Genomic DNA, 18533 nt, shown 5'->3' on the forward strand with positions numbered 1-18533 from the left:
ACATGTGGCCAGGGTTTGCCAATTGGGAGTTTGTGTGTTTTAAGGAAGGAACATAGGCCCTGGGCACCTGATTGGCAGGAGCCCAGGGCACAACAAGGGAAAGTGCATCAGCTATTAGGCAAAAAAAAAGGGGGGGTTACTGCAACAGAAACCCACTTTCTCACACAAGCCCCCCCCAGCCCAAAGGCCAGGAGACTTCTGCCAAAGCTGGGAGAGTCTACCTAGTCTTTCAGGCGAGGAAGAGTTGGGGAAGTGGTTTGAATGTTGCAGGGCCTACTCTGCCTTACATCCTTCTGCCTAGGTCAGTCCCTTTGGGGAGCTGGCCTGTCTTATTAGTTTCAGGACCTAACTCCCAAGGCTCCTCTCCTTGTCTTTTACTGTCCTGGTCCCATCTTTCTATTTTGGGTTTAGAGGTGTATACCTCGGTAGTTTCTAACCTAGCCAGGGCTAGGCCCAGCTTACCCACAGAGGCTACCCACAGCTTGAGCAACCCCACCATGACCAATAAGGTCAGGGGGCCTGACTTGCTATTTGGCAGGGGGTTAGGCCACCATGCCAAGGATAGGGCTGCCATGAAGGCTAACACCCAGCAGAGGCTGCTGACAGCTGTCAGTGCCCAGTACCATACCTTTAGCTCCTGACTGGCAAGTGAGGGGGCTATTTTATAGTTCTCTTTGGGTCCTGGCTGTTGGTCTGTTTGAGGATAGGGGGTCCCTACTCTTGGTAGGGAACACCCCTCCTCTACCCCTTGTTCTGCCACCTGAGGAGCCACTAATTCAGGCTGGACAGTTGCCTGACTAGTCAGGTCTTGCTGTTGGCTAGGGGGGGCTTTACCAGTGCCATTGTGGGAGTTTTCCCTTACTGGGATAGAATCTCCCTGGCTCTCTGGAACTGTGGCTAACAGTTGCCCACCTTTCCTACCCTGTTTCTTCTCACTCTTTTGGGACTCAGCTGCACTGACTGCAGGTTGAGCCCCCACAGGTTCTTTGGGCGAGGCCTGGCATTGGGCCAGCACCTCTCTTTGGCTCAGTTCCACATCTAAGTGATCATTCCCCAAGAGACAATCAAGGGGGAGGTTTTTACTGACTATCACTTTCCTCCATCTAAGGGACCCAGCTGTGGCTAGGGGCACGATAGCCACAGGCCTAACAGTGACTCCCCCTGGGACAGTTCTTACCCTTCTTGTTTCCCCTGAGACATATTGGTGTGGGAATACCAACCTGTCATGTACCACAGTGTGACTGGCACAGGTATCTCTCAGGGCAGTGGCTGGGATTCCATTCACCAGTAGGTGGTGGAAGTGTCTACTTCCTTCTGGGATCTCCAGCTTGCTTCTTGGGCCCATTCCCCAGTTGAAAGCTAGGAGGACTTCCTCATCTGAGGACCCTCCCTCCCAAGCTACACTGGCAACCCCCGGGGCTACACTAGTCACCCCTGGAGCTGTACTAGGAACCTTATTTTTAGGACAGCTAGAGTCCTGGGTGTGGTGTCCAGCCTTCTGACAGTTGAAACACCATATTCTGTTGGGATCCCAATTCTTACCTTGGTACCCTGGTTTAGTTTGTGAGGTGTCTTTGGGCCCACCCTCCTGGTCAGGTTTTTGGGGGGCTACCTGGGACTCCTTTCTTTTATCCACAAGGGGTTCACTCTCTTTCTTCTGGGGAGGTTTTGGGACCCCTTGGTTCTGGTCCCTCCCAGTGAACGTCCTAGTCACCCTAGTCTTGACCCAGTGGTCTGCTCTTTTTCCCAATTCTTGGGGGGATTTTAGACCTAGGTCTACCAAATGCTGATGCAACTTTTCATTTGTGCAGTTACTCAAAATATGTTCCTTCATGAATAAATTGTACAATCCAGTAAAATCCTGCACACCATGTCCAGCTAACCAACCATCCAGTGTCTTCACTGAGAAATCTACAAAATCAATCCAGGACTGGGTCTGGGTTTTGTGAGCCCCCCTGAATCTAATTCTATACTCCTCAGTGGTGAATCCAAATCCCTCAATCAGAGCTTTCTTCATGAGGTCATAGGATCCTGCTTCTGGCCCAGAGAGAGTCAGAAGCCTGTCCCTGCAGTTACCAGAGAACAGTTCCCACAGGAGTGCCCCCCAGAGAGGTTTCTTTACTTTCCTGATATCACAAGCCCTCTCAAAGGCTGTGAACCATTTGGTGATATCATCACCTTCCTCAAATTTAGGGACAATCCCTTTGGGGATTTTAAGGTCAGAAGTTTCCTCCCTATCCTTGTTTTTATTATTGCTGCCACCATTGATGGGTGCTAAACCCATCTCTCTCCTTTCCTTTTCTAGAGCCAGGAGCCTGGACTCTAGATCTATTCTTTTGGCCAGCCTCATAAGGCTGTCCTCTTCACTGGGGGGACCCCCAGTGTTGTCTCTGGGACCAGAGCCACCTGTGTGGTCTCTAGGTGCCCAGATGCTATGTCTTGAGTTGGAGGGTATGGGTGCCATCTCCTCCCTAGGGAATAGTATGGGGAGGTTGCTGTCCTCCTCCCCTGTTTCCCTTTCCTCATCTGACTGGCCATCACCATGTTCAGATGGGTGGTCTTTAGCATACTCAGCCAGGAGCTCCTGGAGCCCTTGTTTGGTTGGATGCTGACCCATTTGTAAATTTTTGAGTTTACATAAGGACCTCAATTCCTTGAAAGACAAGTGTAAGTAAGGTGTGAGGTCGAGCTCCTCCACCAGGTCCATGTTATTATTATCACTAATAGCTGGGTTTGTTTGAGACATTCTAACCTGACAGTTCTAACCCTCTACCCTGACTATAGTGACTTTTATTTTTCTAAAATTCTAATGGGACTTAAGCAAGGCCCTAGCAAGACTTTTAGTAATTTTGGAAAAACCAATCAGAATTCTAAAGGCAATTTTTAAGAGTTCTGTCGTGTGATCAGATGGTAACCAAGTAGTCCAACAAATGCAAGTTTGTATCCCATCGCTGCCACCAATGTGAGAAAGTGGCTCTGTATATACTGTTCCCTAATAGGTACAGGGTGTACAGAGTCCACAGTCCCCCAGAGGCTGATAGAGGTCAAAGTTAGGTATGACCTTACTCTCAAAAAGTGGTAGCTTGGTCGAGCAGTAAGGCAGTACCAGAGGACAGTGTAAAGCATTTATTGTACACACTCAGTCAGCAAATGGTTTCACACACTCAATAACTGAACTCTAGGCCAATGATTTGTATATATAAAATATATGCTTGTTTTATTTTTAGAACCACAAAGGGGGTAAAAATATACTTTCTCAGAATGAGAGGTTGAATATAAATACTTTTGTTTCAAGCAATAAATTTGTGTAAACAGTCACAGTTGGTTACAATAAACAATCCTATTTCCTAAACATACAATGCATTGAGCTCAATGGTAAATTCAGGTTATTTGTGATAAATTACTTTTTAGATTACTTTTGGAATTCCAGGTCTGGATCCTAGAACCAGCCTGGGGTCAGTATTCAGAATCAAGTGATGAAAGTCGACTTAATAACTGTAATGATTTTTAAATAATATTTAGCTATTTCAAAAGTTAGCACTTAGAAAATATTTCACAGAAAACATTCAATGGATCTCTATGGCAAGAAATTCAAATTGCAGGTAGAGTACTTTATCGTTACTTTAGTAATCCAGGACTGGGTGCCTAGACCCAGGACTGGGGTCCTTATCAAAAGCAGGTAAGTAATTTCGTTTGCAGAAATGGTACGATTTTAAAAGAATATTTCAAATTTGCAAAAGTAGACACTTAGAAGAAATTTCACAGAAAAGCAGACAATGGTTTCCTATGGGAGAAAAATGAGTTAGAAGTAAGTATAGTTGTGAACACTTTTCAGAGTCAGGGCTGGGCACCAAGATCCAGCACTGGGAGCTCACCTAAGAGCAGGTGAGTAAATTCGTTTTTGTCACTTGGCTGATTTTTAGTGAATATTTGCAGTTTTGAAAAGTTCACACTTAGAAGATTTTTCAAGAAAAAGCCAGTCAATGTTACCCTATGAGGAAAATGAAGTTAGCGGTTTAAGGGTAAGTACTCGACTGGCAGAGTTGAAATTCCGGGCACAGACTCAGGGGTCCCCCAGTGTCAGGTAGGTACAGTTGGTTCACCCTCAGCGGTTTCAGGACGGCCGGGTGCAGAGTGAGTTAGGCCCAATGTTATCCTATGAGGGATAGGGGGGCCTTGGTTGGTGGCTGCTGTCTGGCAAGCCACGCGTCTGTGGGAGCTGGGCTCCTGGTCACTTACTCAGGGCAAGTGGGGAAGTAAGTTAGTGTAGAGAGTGCACTGCCAGGGCCACTCGGGCGGCTGGGTGCAGGGTGCTTTTGAGCCTTCGGGCGCTCAATGGAAGTCAATGGGAATGTTCCGGTTTGGAAAAAGGCTGCAGGCTCGGGGACGAGGATGTTTCCGGTGCCACCACCACTTCGAGGGGTAAGTTGGGTAGTTGTAGGTTAGGTGGGTACCCCGGGATTGGGCACAGGGGGCCGCAGGGCGCCGGGTGCAGGGGTGCCTTTTGACGTCGGGAATCTTACCCTCTGGTTGATCGCGGCTGGGGTGGCACTCGGTTCTGAGGCTGCAGGCTTCGTCCAGGATGTCGAGGGGGGTCCTTGGGTGCCGGACTCGGGGTCACAGTCGCCGTGGGGTCGTCCTCAGGGTCTTTGTCCACTCCGGCACTGGCCAGGCTTGGCTGGTGCAGAGTGTGTTGGGTCCGCGGTTCCGGGCTGCTGCCAGGAGTTAGGAATAGGTTTCTCGAGTAGAGCCTCTACTCATGGGAGTCCCAGGGAATCAGAGGTCAAAGGTAGCCAGGTCCTCCGGGGTTTTTGAGGTTGCTGGCCACAAGAGATGCCGCGCTGGAGCAGGAGCAGGTTCGAGGGTCGACAGGCCGGTAGGGCTGGGGCCAAAGCAGTTGGTGTCTTCCTCTTTTTAGCAGCTGCAGGGCAGGTCTTTTTTTCTTCTTGCTCTTCTTGTAGGTTTCTATCTGGAATCTGGGGAAGGAAGGTTCAGGGGGCCCCTAAATACTAGATTTAGGGGCGTTACAGGTAGGTGAAGGCCAGGGACCAATGGGTCCTTGTCCTGGGGTGGGTACACCCCCTATCCTGCCTCTCTCCTGTGGGAGGAGGGCAGTAGCCTAATCCTGATAGGGTAGGGCCTCCCATCTTCAAGATGGCGAGAGCCCGGAGATGTGCTTCACCTTGCCTCCCCCACCTGAGGGGTGGGGTGGGCAGGCTGGCACATCCCCTGTCCTTGTATGGGGTTTCCGGCCAAGCTTCCTGCCAGAGTGGGGGGTTGCAGTGGCCTGGGGAAACTCCAACTGGCGGCATGCCTTTGAAGCTTCCCTTTGCTCATCCTGGGGGAGGAGATTTCTCACCTCACCCAGGATGTGCATTGTTGCAGGCCCGGGAGAGCTGGGGCTCTCCCACCCAGGGGTCCAGCAACGTGTCTGCTGTGTGGCAGCCTGGGCAGCCTCAGAGCAGACGTGGATTGTAGGTTAGCTGTAAGGGGGCATCTCTAAGATGCCCTCTGGGGTGCTTAGTACATTAAATCCCACACTGGCATCAGTGTGGGTTTAATGTGCTGAGAAGTTTGATACCAAACTTCCCAGTCTTCAGTGTTGCCCTTATGGTGCTGTGGAGTTCGTGTTTGACGAGCTCTCAGCACCATGTACTTGTAAAAGGCAGCACTGTACTTACAGTGCCCAGGAATGGACCTGGGTACTGTAGGGGCACAGGGCTCCTGCTCCTGTGCCCACACCATAGGCATAAGGCACCCAGCCAGAGGGGTGGCTGACATATGCCTTGGCAGTATAGGTAATGGGCATGGCACACAGAGATGTGTGCCATGTCGACTCTTTGTTTTGTCCTGCACCCAGACACTCAGCCTGCAAAGGCAGTGTGTGTGTGTAAGGGTACAGGGCCTCTAAGGGTGGCACAATGAGTGCTGCAGCCCTTAGAGGCCTTCCCTGGTCACAAGGCCCTGGGTACCTAGGGTACCATTTACCAGGGGCTGACATGTGGCCAGGGTTTGCCAATTGGGAGTTTGTGTGTTTTAAGGAAGGAACATAGGCCCTGGGCACCTGATTGGCAGGAGCCCAGGGCACAACAAGGGAAAGTGCATCAGCTATTAGGCAAAAAAAAAGGGGGGGTTACTGCAACAGAAACCCACTTTCTCACACAGCGCAAACTACAACAACACTCCCTCACTCTCATCCTAGTAGCTCCAACTTGGGCCAGACAACCGTGGTACACCACACTGCTAGAACTATCTGTAGTACCGCACCAAAAATTACACGTCTCTCCACGCCTCTTAACCCAGGACCATGGAGAGATCAGGCACCCGGACCCAGCTCAGCTCAACCTTGCGATCTGGCTCCTGAAATCTTACAATTCGATTACCTAAATCTTCCCCCTGACTGTATGCATTGTTCTCCAGCTGGGGAGCTCACATACTACATCACACCATGCAGGGCAGGTGGACGCCTCAACAAAAGTTGCTCCACATCAACCATCTAGAGTTACTAGCCATATTCTTAGCCCTAAAGGCCTTTCAAACGCATGTCTCCGGCAAGGCTGTCTTAGTCCGCACCGACAACATGACAGCCATGTACTATATACAAAAAATAGGCGGCACACACTCTCAGCAGCTCTCTCACCTAGCACAGAGCATATGGAGATGGGCCATACCCCAAAAAATCTTTCTCGTAGCCCAACATGTCCCAGGAGTCCAAAACACTGTGGCGGATCTGCCGAGCAGACAAACACAACAGATCTACGAGTGGGAACTCCATCCACAAGTTCTTCACCCGTACTTTCAAATGTGGGGGCATCCACAGATAGACCTCTTCGCCACCCACGAAAACGCCAAATGCCCAAGCTTCGCCGCCAGATATCCACACCCATTGTCCAAAGGAAATGCGATATGGATGAACTGGTCAGGCAGATTTGCGTACGCTTTTCCGCCTCTCCCACTCATTCCACTAGTGGTGCTCAAACTACAACAACACTCCCTCACTCTCATCCTAGTAGCTCCAACGTGGGCCAGACAACCGTGGTATACCACACTGCTGGAACTATCTGTAGTGCCGCACCAAAAACTACACCTCTCTCCACACCTCTTAACCCAGAGCCATGGAGAGATCCGACACCCGGACCCAGCGCAGCTCAACCTTGCGATCTGGCTCCTGAAATCCTAGAATTCGGGTACCTAAATCTTCCCCTGACTGTATGAACGTCATCAGAGAAGCTAGACACCCTACCACTAGAGCCTGCTACGCTGCCAAGTGGAAAAGATTTGTTGTTTATTGCCATAACACCATCAATCCACTGGACGTGTCCATTCAACACATAATAGGCTACTTACTCCACCTACAAAGGTGCAATCTAGCCTATACGTCCATTCGACTACACCTCGCAGCTATTGCAGCTTACCTACAAAACAGGCAACATCTCTCACTCTTTTGAGTACCTGCCATTAACGCCTTCATGGAAGGCCTTAAAAGAATAATTCTCCCCAGAGTGCCACCGTCACCTGTGTGGAACTTAAATATCGTTCTCACAAGGCTAATGGGGCCTCCCTTCGAACCTCTGCATAAATGCGAACTACAATTCCTAACATCGAAAACCGCTTTTCTTGTAGCCATCACTTCCCTTAGAAGGGTCAGTGAGATACAAGCACTTGGCATTCAAGAACCCTTTCTCCAAATGCACCATAACAAGGTTGTTCTCCGTACCAACCCAAAATTCCTCCCTAAAGTCATTTCTCCCTATCACCTAAACCAAACAGTAGAACTACCAGTATTTTTCTGGCAACCACAGACCGTTGCAGAAAGGGCTCTTCACACACTGGATGTCAAACAAGCCTTACTCTACTAAATTCAGAGAACACAACCTTTCCGTAAGACCAAACAACTGTTTGTTTCTTTCTCTCCACCACACAAAGGTAACCCATCTCAAAATCTGGGATAGCTAGGTGGATTGTAAAATGCATTCAAATCTGCTACCATAAAGCAAAGCGAACTCTATCCATTCCCCCGAAAGCCCATTCTACACGAAAAATAGGGGCTTCCATGGCATTCTTAGGGAACATCCCATTAGATGATATCTGCAAAGCAGCTACATGGTCAACACCGCACACTTTCACCAAACACTATTGTGTAGATGTGCAAACTAAGCAACAAGCTAGTGTGGGCCAGGCTGTACTCAAAACGTTATTTCAAACCACTGCAACAGATACGGGTGGTCGCCGCTAACGGTGGGTACTGCTATATAATCTGTGCACAAGTGTGTAATCTGCAGCTCATATGCCTCGAACGGAATATGCTACTTACCAGTATGCATCTGTTCTTGGCATGTAGAGCTGCAGATCTACACACGCCCACCCGCCTCCCCGGCTACCTTTATCTGTTCCAGTTTATCTTATTTAGATAGCACACACATGGGCATCTTCACTGTTACTACTACGCTCCATCTTTCCCTGCTGGCGAAAAACAATCTGAGGATGGAGCCAAAGCCCATGCGCAATACAATCCAAAGTCACTGACCTCGTGACTTCCAAAGACTTTCCAAGAGGAAAAACAAACTGCAAACATCCGGGCCCAACACCAGATGGCGATCTATGCACAAGTGTGTAGATCTGCAGCTCTACATGCTAAGAACAGATGCATACTGGTAAGTAGCATATTCCTTCTAGAAACATTTGTACGATGAACAAATAATATTGCAATTACATGGATCCAGTAAAAGACTAATACTAGACAAGGTGAACAATGGATGAGACCGGGCGTTAGGCCTTTTCCATCTGCACACCCAGGATCCTAAACAACATCCCTGCATCCCTCAGTAGTGCCGCATCACTGCTCCAAAGTTAGAAAGAGTTGAAGATACTACATCCCAGTGCAGCTACCATTCCTATCTCTTGTTGACCTTATGTGTGCCTTCCACCCCGTTCAGCACTAAAATGCCTTTTCAATAGGTTTGTGCTATAAACATACCATATACATATACATACCGACAGATCTTGAAATCTCATTAACACAATTCGCTCAGAGGATCCTGGTCCTCAAACTCCCCCTTTCACTACCCCGGCAGACCAACCCCTCTAGGGTATAAACCGGTATTCACCACCTACAGCACCATCTGTGTTTGCATCACTGAACAGCTTCAAATCAAACCCACTAAAAGAAGAAAGAACACAATTTAGTGTCCTCCGGTGTGAAGCTGTTCTTTTTTTACCCTTATTGTCCGCTCTCCACTTTTATGTGCCTCCTGTAGTCACTCTAAGCAGTTTAGTTTCTAAATTTCATGACCCATTTTAGGGACCAGAAGGAAGCAGTGTCCTTCAAAAATGTTTGTTTTCCTCTATTCAGGCGTTTGCAGATTGGTCTCCTAGGAATTCAGTACACGTGATGCAGAAATGGGAATCTCTCCGCAGTTGTGCCACATAAAGGCAGCAGCACGCCCTCCCTGGCAGAAACTCCCCAGCGAGGACTGCCGATAGTACTCCTTGAACACACAGATTAGCTCCATGTATAAAACTATTCTGTCTCCAACCTCCTCTATATCCTCACTGTCTTGACTGCTGCAGAAGTTGAACTCCCAAAAAGCTTCAAAGTTCATCTGACCCACTGACTGTTCAGAAGTCTCAGATTGCACTCTTAAATCCGTCCACAGCAGCACATGTATTTGATTCTAGGAAGGCTTTTCCCCATCCCATGTGGTGCCTCCGCACACCTGAAGCTGCAGCTCCATATGGAAGTGCTCAGGCGAGCTGTCTTCACAGGGGCAGCCCTTTTCATAGTCATTCCTGTTGTCCCAGTTTGTGCAAGCGCACATAATGAAGGTGTGCCATGGGAGAGATCAGAATGTTCATTCTCCCATAAACCTTTGTTGGTTCAGTGGATCATTAGGCGATGAATGCACTCGCCTCACTGCTTTAAAAATGATGTCCCATAGCTTTATCCAATTGGGTGACTAGTGTTTTTCATTTTGCATCCACCTGCGTGAAAGTGTCTGAATATTATTTATTTTAAAACTCTGAGTGTATATGGTAATATTAATGAGCTGTAAATTGAAAGATCAGTAAACCGTTAAAAGACCGTTTTAAAAAATTGGTTTGCAGCAATTTCGCAGAATTTCTGCAGGACGGCGGTGTTTTGGAGTAATGTGGATTATTTCCCTTCTTCCCTGCTCTCTGAGCTTCAGTGCTGTATTTACCCAACTTGGTGCCTTTGGGATTGGACTTGAAAGGAGGATTGTCCGGTCACCGTGCCATTTGAGCAAGAAGGGTGATTCCTTAACTGTGGTGTCCTTACAGTAAAAAAAGGAGGTAGCAGCAACGGGATTCTCTTCCTGGAATCCTCTATGGGGAAGAGAGCACAAAAAGGGATTCTCTAATACGATGCTTGGTAGGAAAGTGAGGCTGGTGATACTTCCAACCAAACGCCTCATGGAACGAGGGAGCATTGAATGGGAGCCAGGTAGGCAAATGGGATGTCCACTTTATTTATTTTATGTATTAAATACATGCTCAGTTATGAAAAACCATTGCATACCTGATCTCTCCAGTGGCCTCTAATGTTGCATGAGAAGGTCTCACGTGCTCTTCCATGGACTCTCCCCAGCATTGTAAACATCTTGGCAGCGGCCTCAGAGCATTCCCCAGGAGATGACTCTTCGCCTGGAGACCCACCCCCTTACTTGCTCCTTGGAGAGTGACTCCTCCGGAATGGCTTGTGCCGGTGAGCCTAGCCTATTCCCTGTCTGAACAGGACTCTACGGCACTGTTGGCCGAGTTTGATTTGCATTTTTTGTCTCTCTGTGTTCTCTTCTTATGATCCTTTTCCTCCTTACTCTTCTTTCTTACTGTTGGGAAGGTGACACTTTGTGGCATGGGATCATGCCTCTTTGCACTAGGGTGGCTCCTCTCTTTATCCTCATCCCCCGCCTCACGCGGTCTTTCCCGCTGCTCCGCTGCCGCTTGCGCCTGGCCTCACCTCTTGTTAGCCATGACTTAACGTACCCTGCTTGAAATTCTTGTCCCTTAATGTTCAGGGGCTTAACTCCCCTAATAAGCGACGTCCAGTATGGCGCTACCTCCTGCAACTGAACTCTAATATTTTTCTTCAGGAGACTCACTTGGTCAAGGCAGATGTAGCCCGCATGGCCCACCCTCGATACCCGCTCCAAATCTGGGCGTCTGCCCCTTGTAAAGTTGCTGGAGTGGCAATCCTATGCCGGGCTGGCATTCAACAGGGGGATTCCAAAGTAATTCGCACTCCTTATGGCAGGTTTCTTAAAGTGGTGGTCAGAATTGGTTGCAGAACCATTACTCTTTGATATTTATGCTCCCAATCAAGCACAAGACCTTTATCTTCGGGAGACGTTACAGGAAAGAGTGTCGTGCACAGACTCCTCTCTCTCATCATAGGGAGTGATATTAATTTGGTGTGGGATGCTAACGTGGACCGCAGTGACTGCTCATTGAATGGGGCGGGGGCCATTTCTTTCACCTTAAAAAAACAGTTGACTGATTTAGGTTTATTAGATGCCTGGCGCTACCACTCCCATGACATACGTGATTATTCGTATTACTCATGTTCATCGCTCCCACTCGCGCATCAATTATTTGTTTATCTCACATTCCCTGATCGGAGAGACGCTCTCGGCCTCTATGTCTGACATCTGGATCTCTGACCATGCTCATATCGAACTTATCTTCCGAGACCTGTCCACTCATGCTAGCTGCCCGCCGCGCTGGCGGCTCCCTCCTCAAGTTCTCCGGGACCCGATCGATGTTGCGGAACTTAGAGCTGCTGTTATCTCTTACTTCGAGATGAATGATATTCCAGAGACTCCCTTCCCTGTGGTCTGGGATGGCTTTAAGGCCACTATCCGCGGGCATATCGCGTCCATAGCAATTGTGCCTTCGGGAAACCACTGTATCCTGCCACATAAAGGCGCTTGAGAGGCTCGATCAGGAATAGCCGCACAAACGACTCCTTTCAATGCTCCGAGGCCAGCTGCGTGCACACTGCACCAACAAGGCTGAGCGGGCTCTTCTGGCTCTTAAGCAGCGCTATTACGACGGAGGGAACAAAGTGGGCACAGTTCTTGCTCGGCGATTACGGACGCATGCGGCCAAAGCACACACAGCCAATATTAAGTGTGCTGATGACACTCGAGTCACAACCAAGGTGGCTAAACTTAAAACTTTCCATGCATATTATTCATCTCTCTACGCTAAGGAGATGCCCCTCCCGGAGCAGATCCAGGCAGTCCTAGATCACTGCCCCTGGTCCCCAATAACTGCCTATCATACGCGGTTGCTGGAGGAACCGCTTTCCCAGAGCGAACTTGTTGATGCCCTGAAGGATCTTCCTCTTGGAAAATCTCCAGGTCCGGATGGACTGCCACTTTCCTTCTATCGTATCTTTCTCCCGCTGCTTCAACCCCATCTTCTTCGACTTTTTAACTCCTTCACGGACACGACAGGTCCATCTTCATCGATGGGAATGGCTTGAATAGCCCTACTTCCTAAGCCAGGCAAGGACCCCACACTCTGCTCCTCTTTTCGTCCTATTGCACTTCTCAGCACAGATCTCAAAATATATACTAAAATCCTAGCCTAACGCCTAGACCCACATCTCTCCGGCCTTATTGACCCCGATAGGGTCGGCTTTGTCCGCCATCGACAGGGGTCAGACCATGTGCGTCGAATTGCGCTCTTAGTGTGGAAAGCCCACCATTGGAATATACCTGCTTGCCTACTATCCCTTGACGCGGAGAAAGCGTTCGACCGAGTGGACTGGACCTTCCTCCGAGCGGTCTTATGCAAAATAGGACTAGGCCCTCTGATGGTGGCTTGCATTATGGACCCCTATCTTTCCCCTATGACTCCGGTCCAGGTTAATAGTCAACTCACCAAACCCATCTCAATACACAGAGGCACACATCAGGGTTACCCCCTCTCCTCCCTCCTGTTCGCCTTTGTGGTGAAGCCTCTCGCCATAATGATCCGCCAGGCGCCAGACATCCATGACATCCCCCTTGGAGGCCGGCAACATAAGGTAGCCCTGTTCGCAGACAATCTTCTCCATACCTTATCCCAACCGCGCACATTCCTGCCCGCCCTCTATCATCTTTAGCGCTTATTTGAGCAAGCGTCTGGCCTTAAGGTCAACCATGACATGTCTTGGGCCCTGAACCTTACCATTCTGGTGGAGGAGCTCCCAATGCTCCAGGCGCTCGTCCCCTACAGATGGGTCCCTCACTCCATTAGTTATCTTAGGCTCAATCCAACTCCTACTCTTGCCACCTGGTCACAAGCCAACTGGCAGGAATTCAGACGGTCAAGACTTGAGAATCTGGAAGCCTCTTTCCCTCTCGTGGCTGGGCTGCATGCTCTTAAAATGTCCATCTCACTTAAAATTTTATACATATTTCAATCCCTCCCCGCCCCTATTCCGCAACATTGATTCAAAGCATGTAGCGCGAATTCACCAGGTTCATTTGTGGGGTGGGGGGGGGGGGGGAGGAGGGGGGTGTCGTTGACCGCGCTTTTCTAATAAAATTCTCATGCTACCCCGGGATAGGGGAAGCCTGGCTTGCTCCAGTCTGGTAGAATACTATTGGGCATCGCACTTACGTTTCACTTCCGAATGGATGGCATGGGAAAGTGAGAAGGTGTGGTTCCATATGGACAGGGCGGTGACTGGGCGCTATACATGAGACCTAGCAAGGCAACACCGGGCATCTCGCTCCCGCAGTGCGTACATAGCTCTCCCCACCAAGACTGTCCTCAACATCTGGGACAAGGTAGCAGTGTCCTCACGACCATTCCAACCCCCCACACTCCCATCGCCGGCAATTCCCTCTTTCCACCTGCCCTACATCCTCCCGTATTCACCGAGTGGCTAGATGGCGGTTGTCGAACAATTGGGGACCTTTACGTAGGGGCTACCTTTTAAGTCTTTTGAACAATGCCAACAGTTCCAACTCCCCGAAGGAGCTCGATTGAAATATCTGCAACTCCGACACTGGTTACGCACTGCATCTCTGACACAGGCAGCCACACATGCCCTCACCCCCTTCGAGCGGCTGGTTCGCTCTTTCGATAACTCTAAGGGCCTCGTATCTTGTACGTATCATATTTTCCAGCACTCCCCGCGGATTGCCCTGCATCCTTATCAGTCTCGATGGCAGTCTACAGACATCACACCCACACAATGGGACCGCCTTTGGCGTGACATTCCAAAGGTCTACCGATGCATCTCTCAGCGGGAAACTGCTTATAAGGTTATGACCCAATGGTACTACACCCCTCACAGGCTACATAAAATGTTCCCCTCAGCCTCTCCTCTTTGCTGGCGATGCTCGAACTCTTCCGGAGACTTCCTTCACATCTGGTGGACTTGCCCACTTCTGGCCACATACTGGAAAGAGATCCTCAGCCACATCAAATTGGTTCTTGGCTTCCCCCTGCCTGAAACTCCAGCCACGGCTCTACTGGGTATCAAGCCTGACAATCTACGTGCGCTGACTCGCAGAGACTGGCATATCTGTCTTCATATGCTCGGCGTGGCTAAACAACTCATAGCCCTGTATTGGAAAAAAGAGGAAACTCCCCCAGTCACTGTTTGGTTCACTCGCCCGTGGCATACCATGGCGATGGAACTACTCACTGCGGGATTACAGTCCAGAGACACTCACTTTACCAAGCTCTGGCAACCACTAATTGACCTCTTCTGTAAGCTAGAACATGCCCGTCTTCAGCCCCCGAAACTCCGGGCTCTACGTCTTTTTGAAGATGCTGTATATCCCCCCACCTCCGACACTCTCCTGACCCTAACGTCAACAATCTGCACTTTGCCATTTTCATGTCCAATTGAATGACACTGCCCTTACACAGTCACAAACACCCCCCCACCCCCTCCCTAGTCCTCTTGGCCGCACTCCATGCACTAACCACCCGTCGTGCTCTACCCTCCCTCTTCTTTTCTCCCTCTCCTATTTGTCTCTTTTCTCTTGCTCATCTTCTTTCTCCATTGTCTGTCTTTCAAGAATATTAGGGGGCTCCTCCCCTTCCATCACTTTTCTTCTCCTCTCTCTGGTTTATTGTTCTATGTTTGAGCTCCTCTGTTTTATGCAGTCCTCCTCATTTGTAGAAGCTCTCGAACTTGCAACTAGCACATTTGACTGTCACACTACGCGGCCGGCCCTGCTTGGTTTGTAGGCGACTTGCTGTGTAACCAAATATCCATGCATAGCTTCCAAATGCCTCACTCTTGCCATCTGATAGTTTACCCAATCGCGCAGCTGGCCCGCTTCAGGGTTGTAGGCGATATGCTGTGTACATGCTGAGACTTCTTCTCCTCCTTAATAAAATAGATTTTTACGAAAAACCATTGCATACAAAACAGAACTGTAAAAAAGATGCTCAAATTCATGTAAAAGCAGCTCATTGGGGCCCATGAATTATTAAAGTGGTTTGTTAAAAGCAAGATTGTACACGCTAAAAATTTTGTAGGTTAAAAATACAACCAAAAGTATTTGGATAATAACACTGTGCAGGCGAAGCCTATGAAGCTACTTAAACCGGGGTGAGTTTGTAAAGTCAAGCCGCTAGGCAAAGGGGATGTCTGCTCACCCCGCACAATCTGTAGTGGTAGCAGCAGTTAGTGGGGTTCTCCCAGCAGAGCACTTTCACAGGAAGGAGTGATAAGGACTTTTATTTAATCCAGCACCTGCAGGGACGGCATGTCACTACCTGCAGCACCACTGCCCAAGACATCACCACCCCAACTCTGCTACCCGCACTATTATTTGCGGAGTCTGCCTGACTACGCCATTTACTCTAGAGTCAGCGGACTTCATAGGGAAAGTGAAGGTATGGGTAAAAACTGTCACCTTTTGATGTGCAATGTCGCAAGCCATCCCAGTTATCTCTGGTGCTTGTACCAGCTCTTCCCTGTGTTTTCTTATGTCTTGCAATCTTTCATAGTATTCCTCCTTTCTATTTCCCCTTCGCATCTCGAGTGCTGCATTGTGCCTTTACTGCTCAACCTTCATTTATCCTTCTGCTACTGCGTGGCAGCACCATTGATTCCTAGAATTCCCCAACTCTGAGCTTACAACCACACCAGCATTTCGGCTCCTACATGCGTCCAGTGTTCTGGCTCCGCATCATTCACTGACTGCTCATCACTCCCTTCTTTAGCCAGCTTAGAGATTCAAGCTATGTTTGTGTCGTCCTCTGTGTCTGCCTGACTATTTTGACTCGGGCCAGTTTAGGAATTAAGCATAGCCTGGCAGTGATGCGGTTTTCAGCTCTTCCTACCACTACATCAACACAGCAGTGGCTCAGGGGGATAGAGCAGGGAGTGAGCAAGAAAGATTCAGAGGGGAGGCATGATAATGAAAGCGTAGAATAGTGGATGACACCGGCTCCGTACCCCAGATCATAGTGGGAAGAAGGGTGCTCAGAAGTGTATTTCTAATGACGAGGTAATCTAGAATCTTGCTAGTCTTCTCTAAAACTGTTCTGAGCACAGTGACTAGATTCTGAAGCATAAAGGAGATTACATTGTTTTATAAGTGCAAATACCTGCCCTCCCTATACCACTTCCTCAATTTTACTGTCCTACAGTGCATTTGAAGGCATTCTTCTGACAGTAATTCACTGGACCACATAGTTGGGGTTTCATGAGGGCATTGTCAGCTCCCAGCTGCTATAACGGTAGTTCAGAAAGGGTAAAAGTGAATGGAAAACAATAATTGTTTAAATCTAAGTGTGCCTACAGCACCAGGCCTCTGACGTCTGGATAAATAGGTATACATTTGCATTGAACCAAACTACTAATGCTTTATTTCTGTTACTTTGGATCGGAACAGATAAGTGTCTTTGCTAGCATTGTGGGGTGCATGTCTGGTATTACTGCATTGCAATTGCAGTTTCATCAGCAATAGAATAATGAAATTTAAAATGTTCGAGATGAGAACACTGTGATATTGGAAAGTTGTCAGTTTAGTGATCTCTTGAAGATTAAGTACACTGAATGCAATGTTGGTATTTAACTTTTCCCCTTTTTCCATCTTGTATCAGGTTCTGATGGAGCTGCATCCAGTTACCAGGTCAAACAGCTTGAGGAACAAAATGCCAGGCTGAAGGAGGCTCTTGTCAGGTCAGAACCTCTCCTGTATTCGCATTACATATTGGTGTTTGTTTTGAGTCCACATATAGCTTGATTTTTAACTCTGGGAGTATGCACTTCCTGCACAGAGCCCTTGCTTCGTATATTAAACAGCAGTCCCTGGCAAAGGGGTGGTGAATGTCCGCATGGTAGTATAGCTAACTCCAAGCTGAGGGTCTGCCCTACTTGGTGTCATCCCATTAGCAACATCTGGTGGAAGCTATGGATGGCAGTCATGCTCAATGAGTGGAACCCCCTCATAGATTGGGGAGTACTTGCGTTGTAGCTTACCTCCAAATTTGTTTTGTGTGGGGGCACTTACAGGTGTTTCCACATACACGATGGGAGAAAGTGCCATATTTCTTGTATGGTATGCCCCCACTTTTTGCTGAATTGCTGATGTACTTTGACTGAGTGTGCCCTTATCTCCTGCCAATCAGGTACCCAGGGCCTATGTTCCTTCCCTAAAACTGTGTTGAAGCCTATACCCAATTGACATCTCTGGCCACATGTCAGCCCCTGGTAAATGGTACACTAGGTACCCAGGGCCTTGTGACCAGAGAAGGCCCCTAAGGGCTGCAGCACTTATTGTGCCACACTTAGAGGCCCTGTACCTTGACACACACACACTGCCCTTGCAGGCTGAGTGTCTTGGTGCAGAACTAAACAGTCGACATGGCACACATCCCTGTGTGCCATGCCCACAACACACACTGCCCTGTCATACCTCAGTCACCCCTCTAGCTGGGTGCCCTATGCCAGTGGTGTGGGTATAGGTGCATGAGCCCTGTGCCCCTACAGTACCCAGGTCCATTCCGAAGTGCAGTGCTGCCATTAAGAGTATATGGTGCTGGGAGGTCATCAACACGAACTCCACAGCACCGTGATGACAACACTGAAGACTGAGATGTTTGGTATCAAACTTCTCAGCACATTAAACCCACACTGATTCCAGTGTGGGATTTAATGTACAATGCACGACAGAGGGCATCTTAGAGATGCCCGCTGAACCTAACCTACAATCCACGTCTTGTCTGAGGGGCTGCCTAGGCTGCCACACAGCAGACATGTTGATGGACCCCTGGTAGAGAGCCATCCGCTCTCCTGGGCCTGCAACAATGCACATCCTGGGCGGGGTGCTAGGTCTTCTCCCCCAGGATGGGCAGGGGAAGCTTCAAAGGCATGCCGCCTTTGTGAGCTTCTCCAGGCCACTTGCTGTACTCAGCAACTGGCCCCCACCGGTTCTGACCCCCCACTCTGGTGGGAAGACTGGAAGGAAACCTCAAGGAAGGAAAGGGGGTGTGCCAGCCTCTGCCAACCCCACCCCTCAGGTGGGGGAGGTGTGGTGAAGCACATCTCT

The 18533-nt window shown here is 49.0% G+C and overlaps 1 protein-coding gene across 11 annotated transcripts in view; it reads left to right on the forward strand.

Moving 5' to 3' along the window:
• Positions 1-18533, forward strand: part of DCTN1 (dynactin subunit 1) — a 733647-nt gene that overhangs the window by 477947 nt on the left and 237167 nt on the right. For all 11 annotated transcript variants that reach the window (XM_085642808.1, XM_085642810.1, XM_085642809.1 and 8 more), the window contains one exon: positions 17086-17164. In XM_085642808.1, the coding sequence (XP_085498934.1) occupies positions 17086-17164 (79 nt within the window). The remainder of the gene's footprint in view (positions 1-17085; positions 17165-18533) is intronic.

Source organism: Triturus cristatus, chromosome 2_2, assembly GCF_964204655.1.
Source record: "Triturus cristatus chromosome 2_2, aTriCri1.1, whole genome shotgun sequence".
NCBI lineage: Eukaryota > Metazoa > Chordata > Amphibia > Caudata > Salamandridae > Triturus > Triturus cristatus.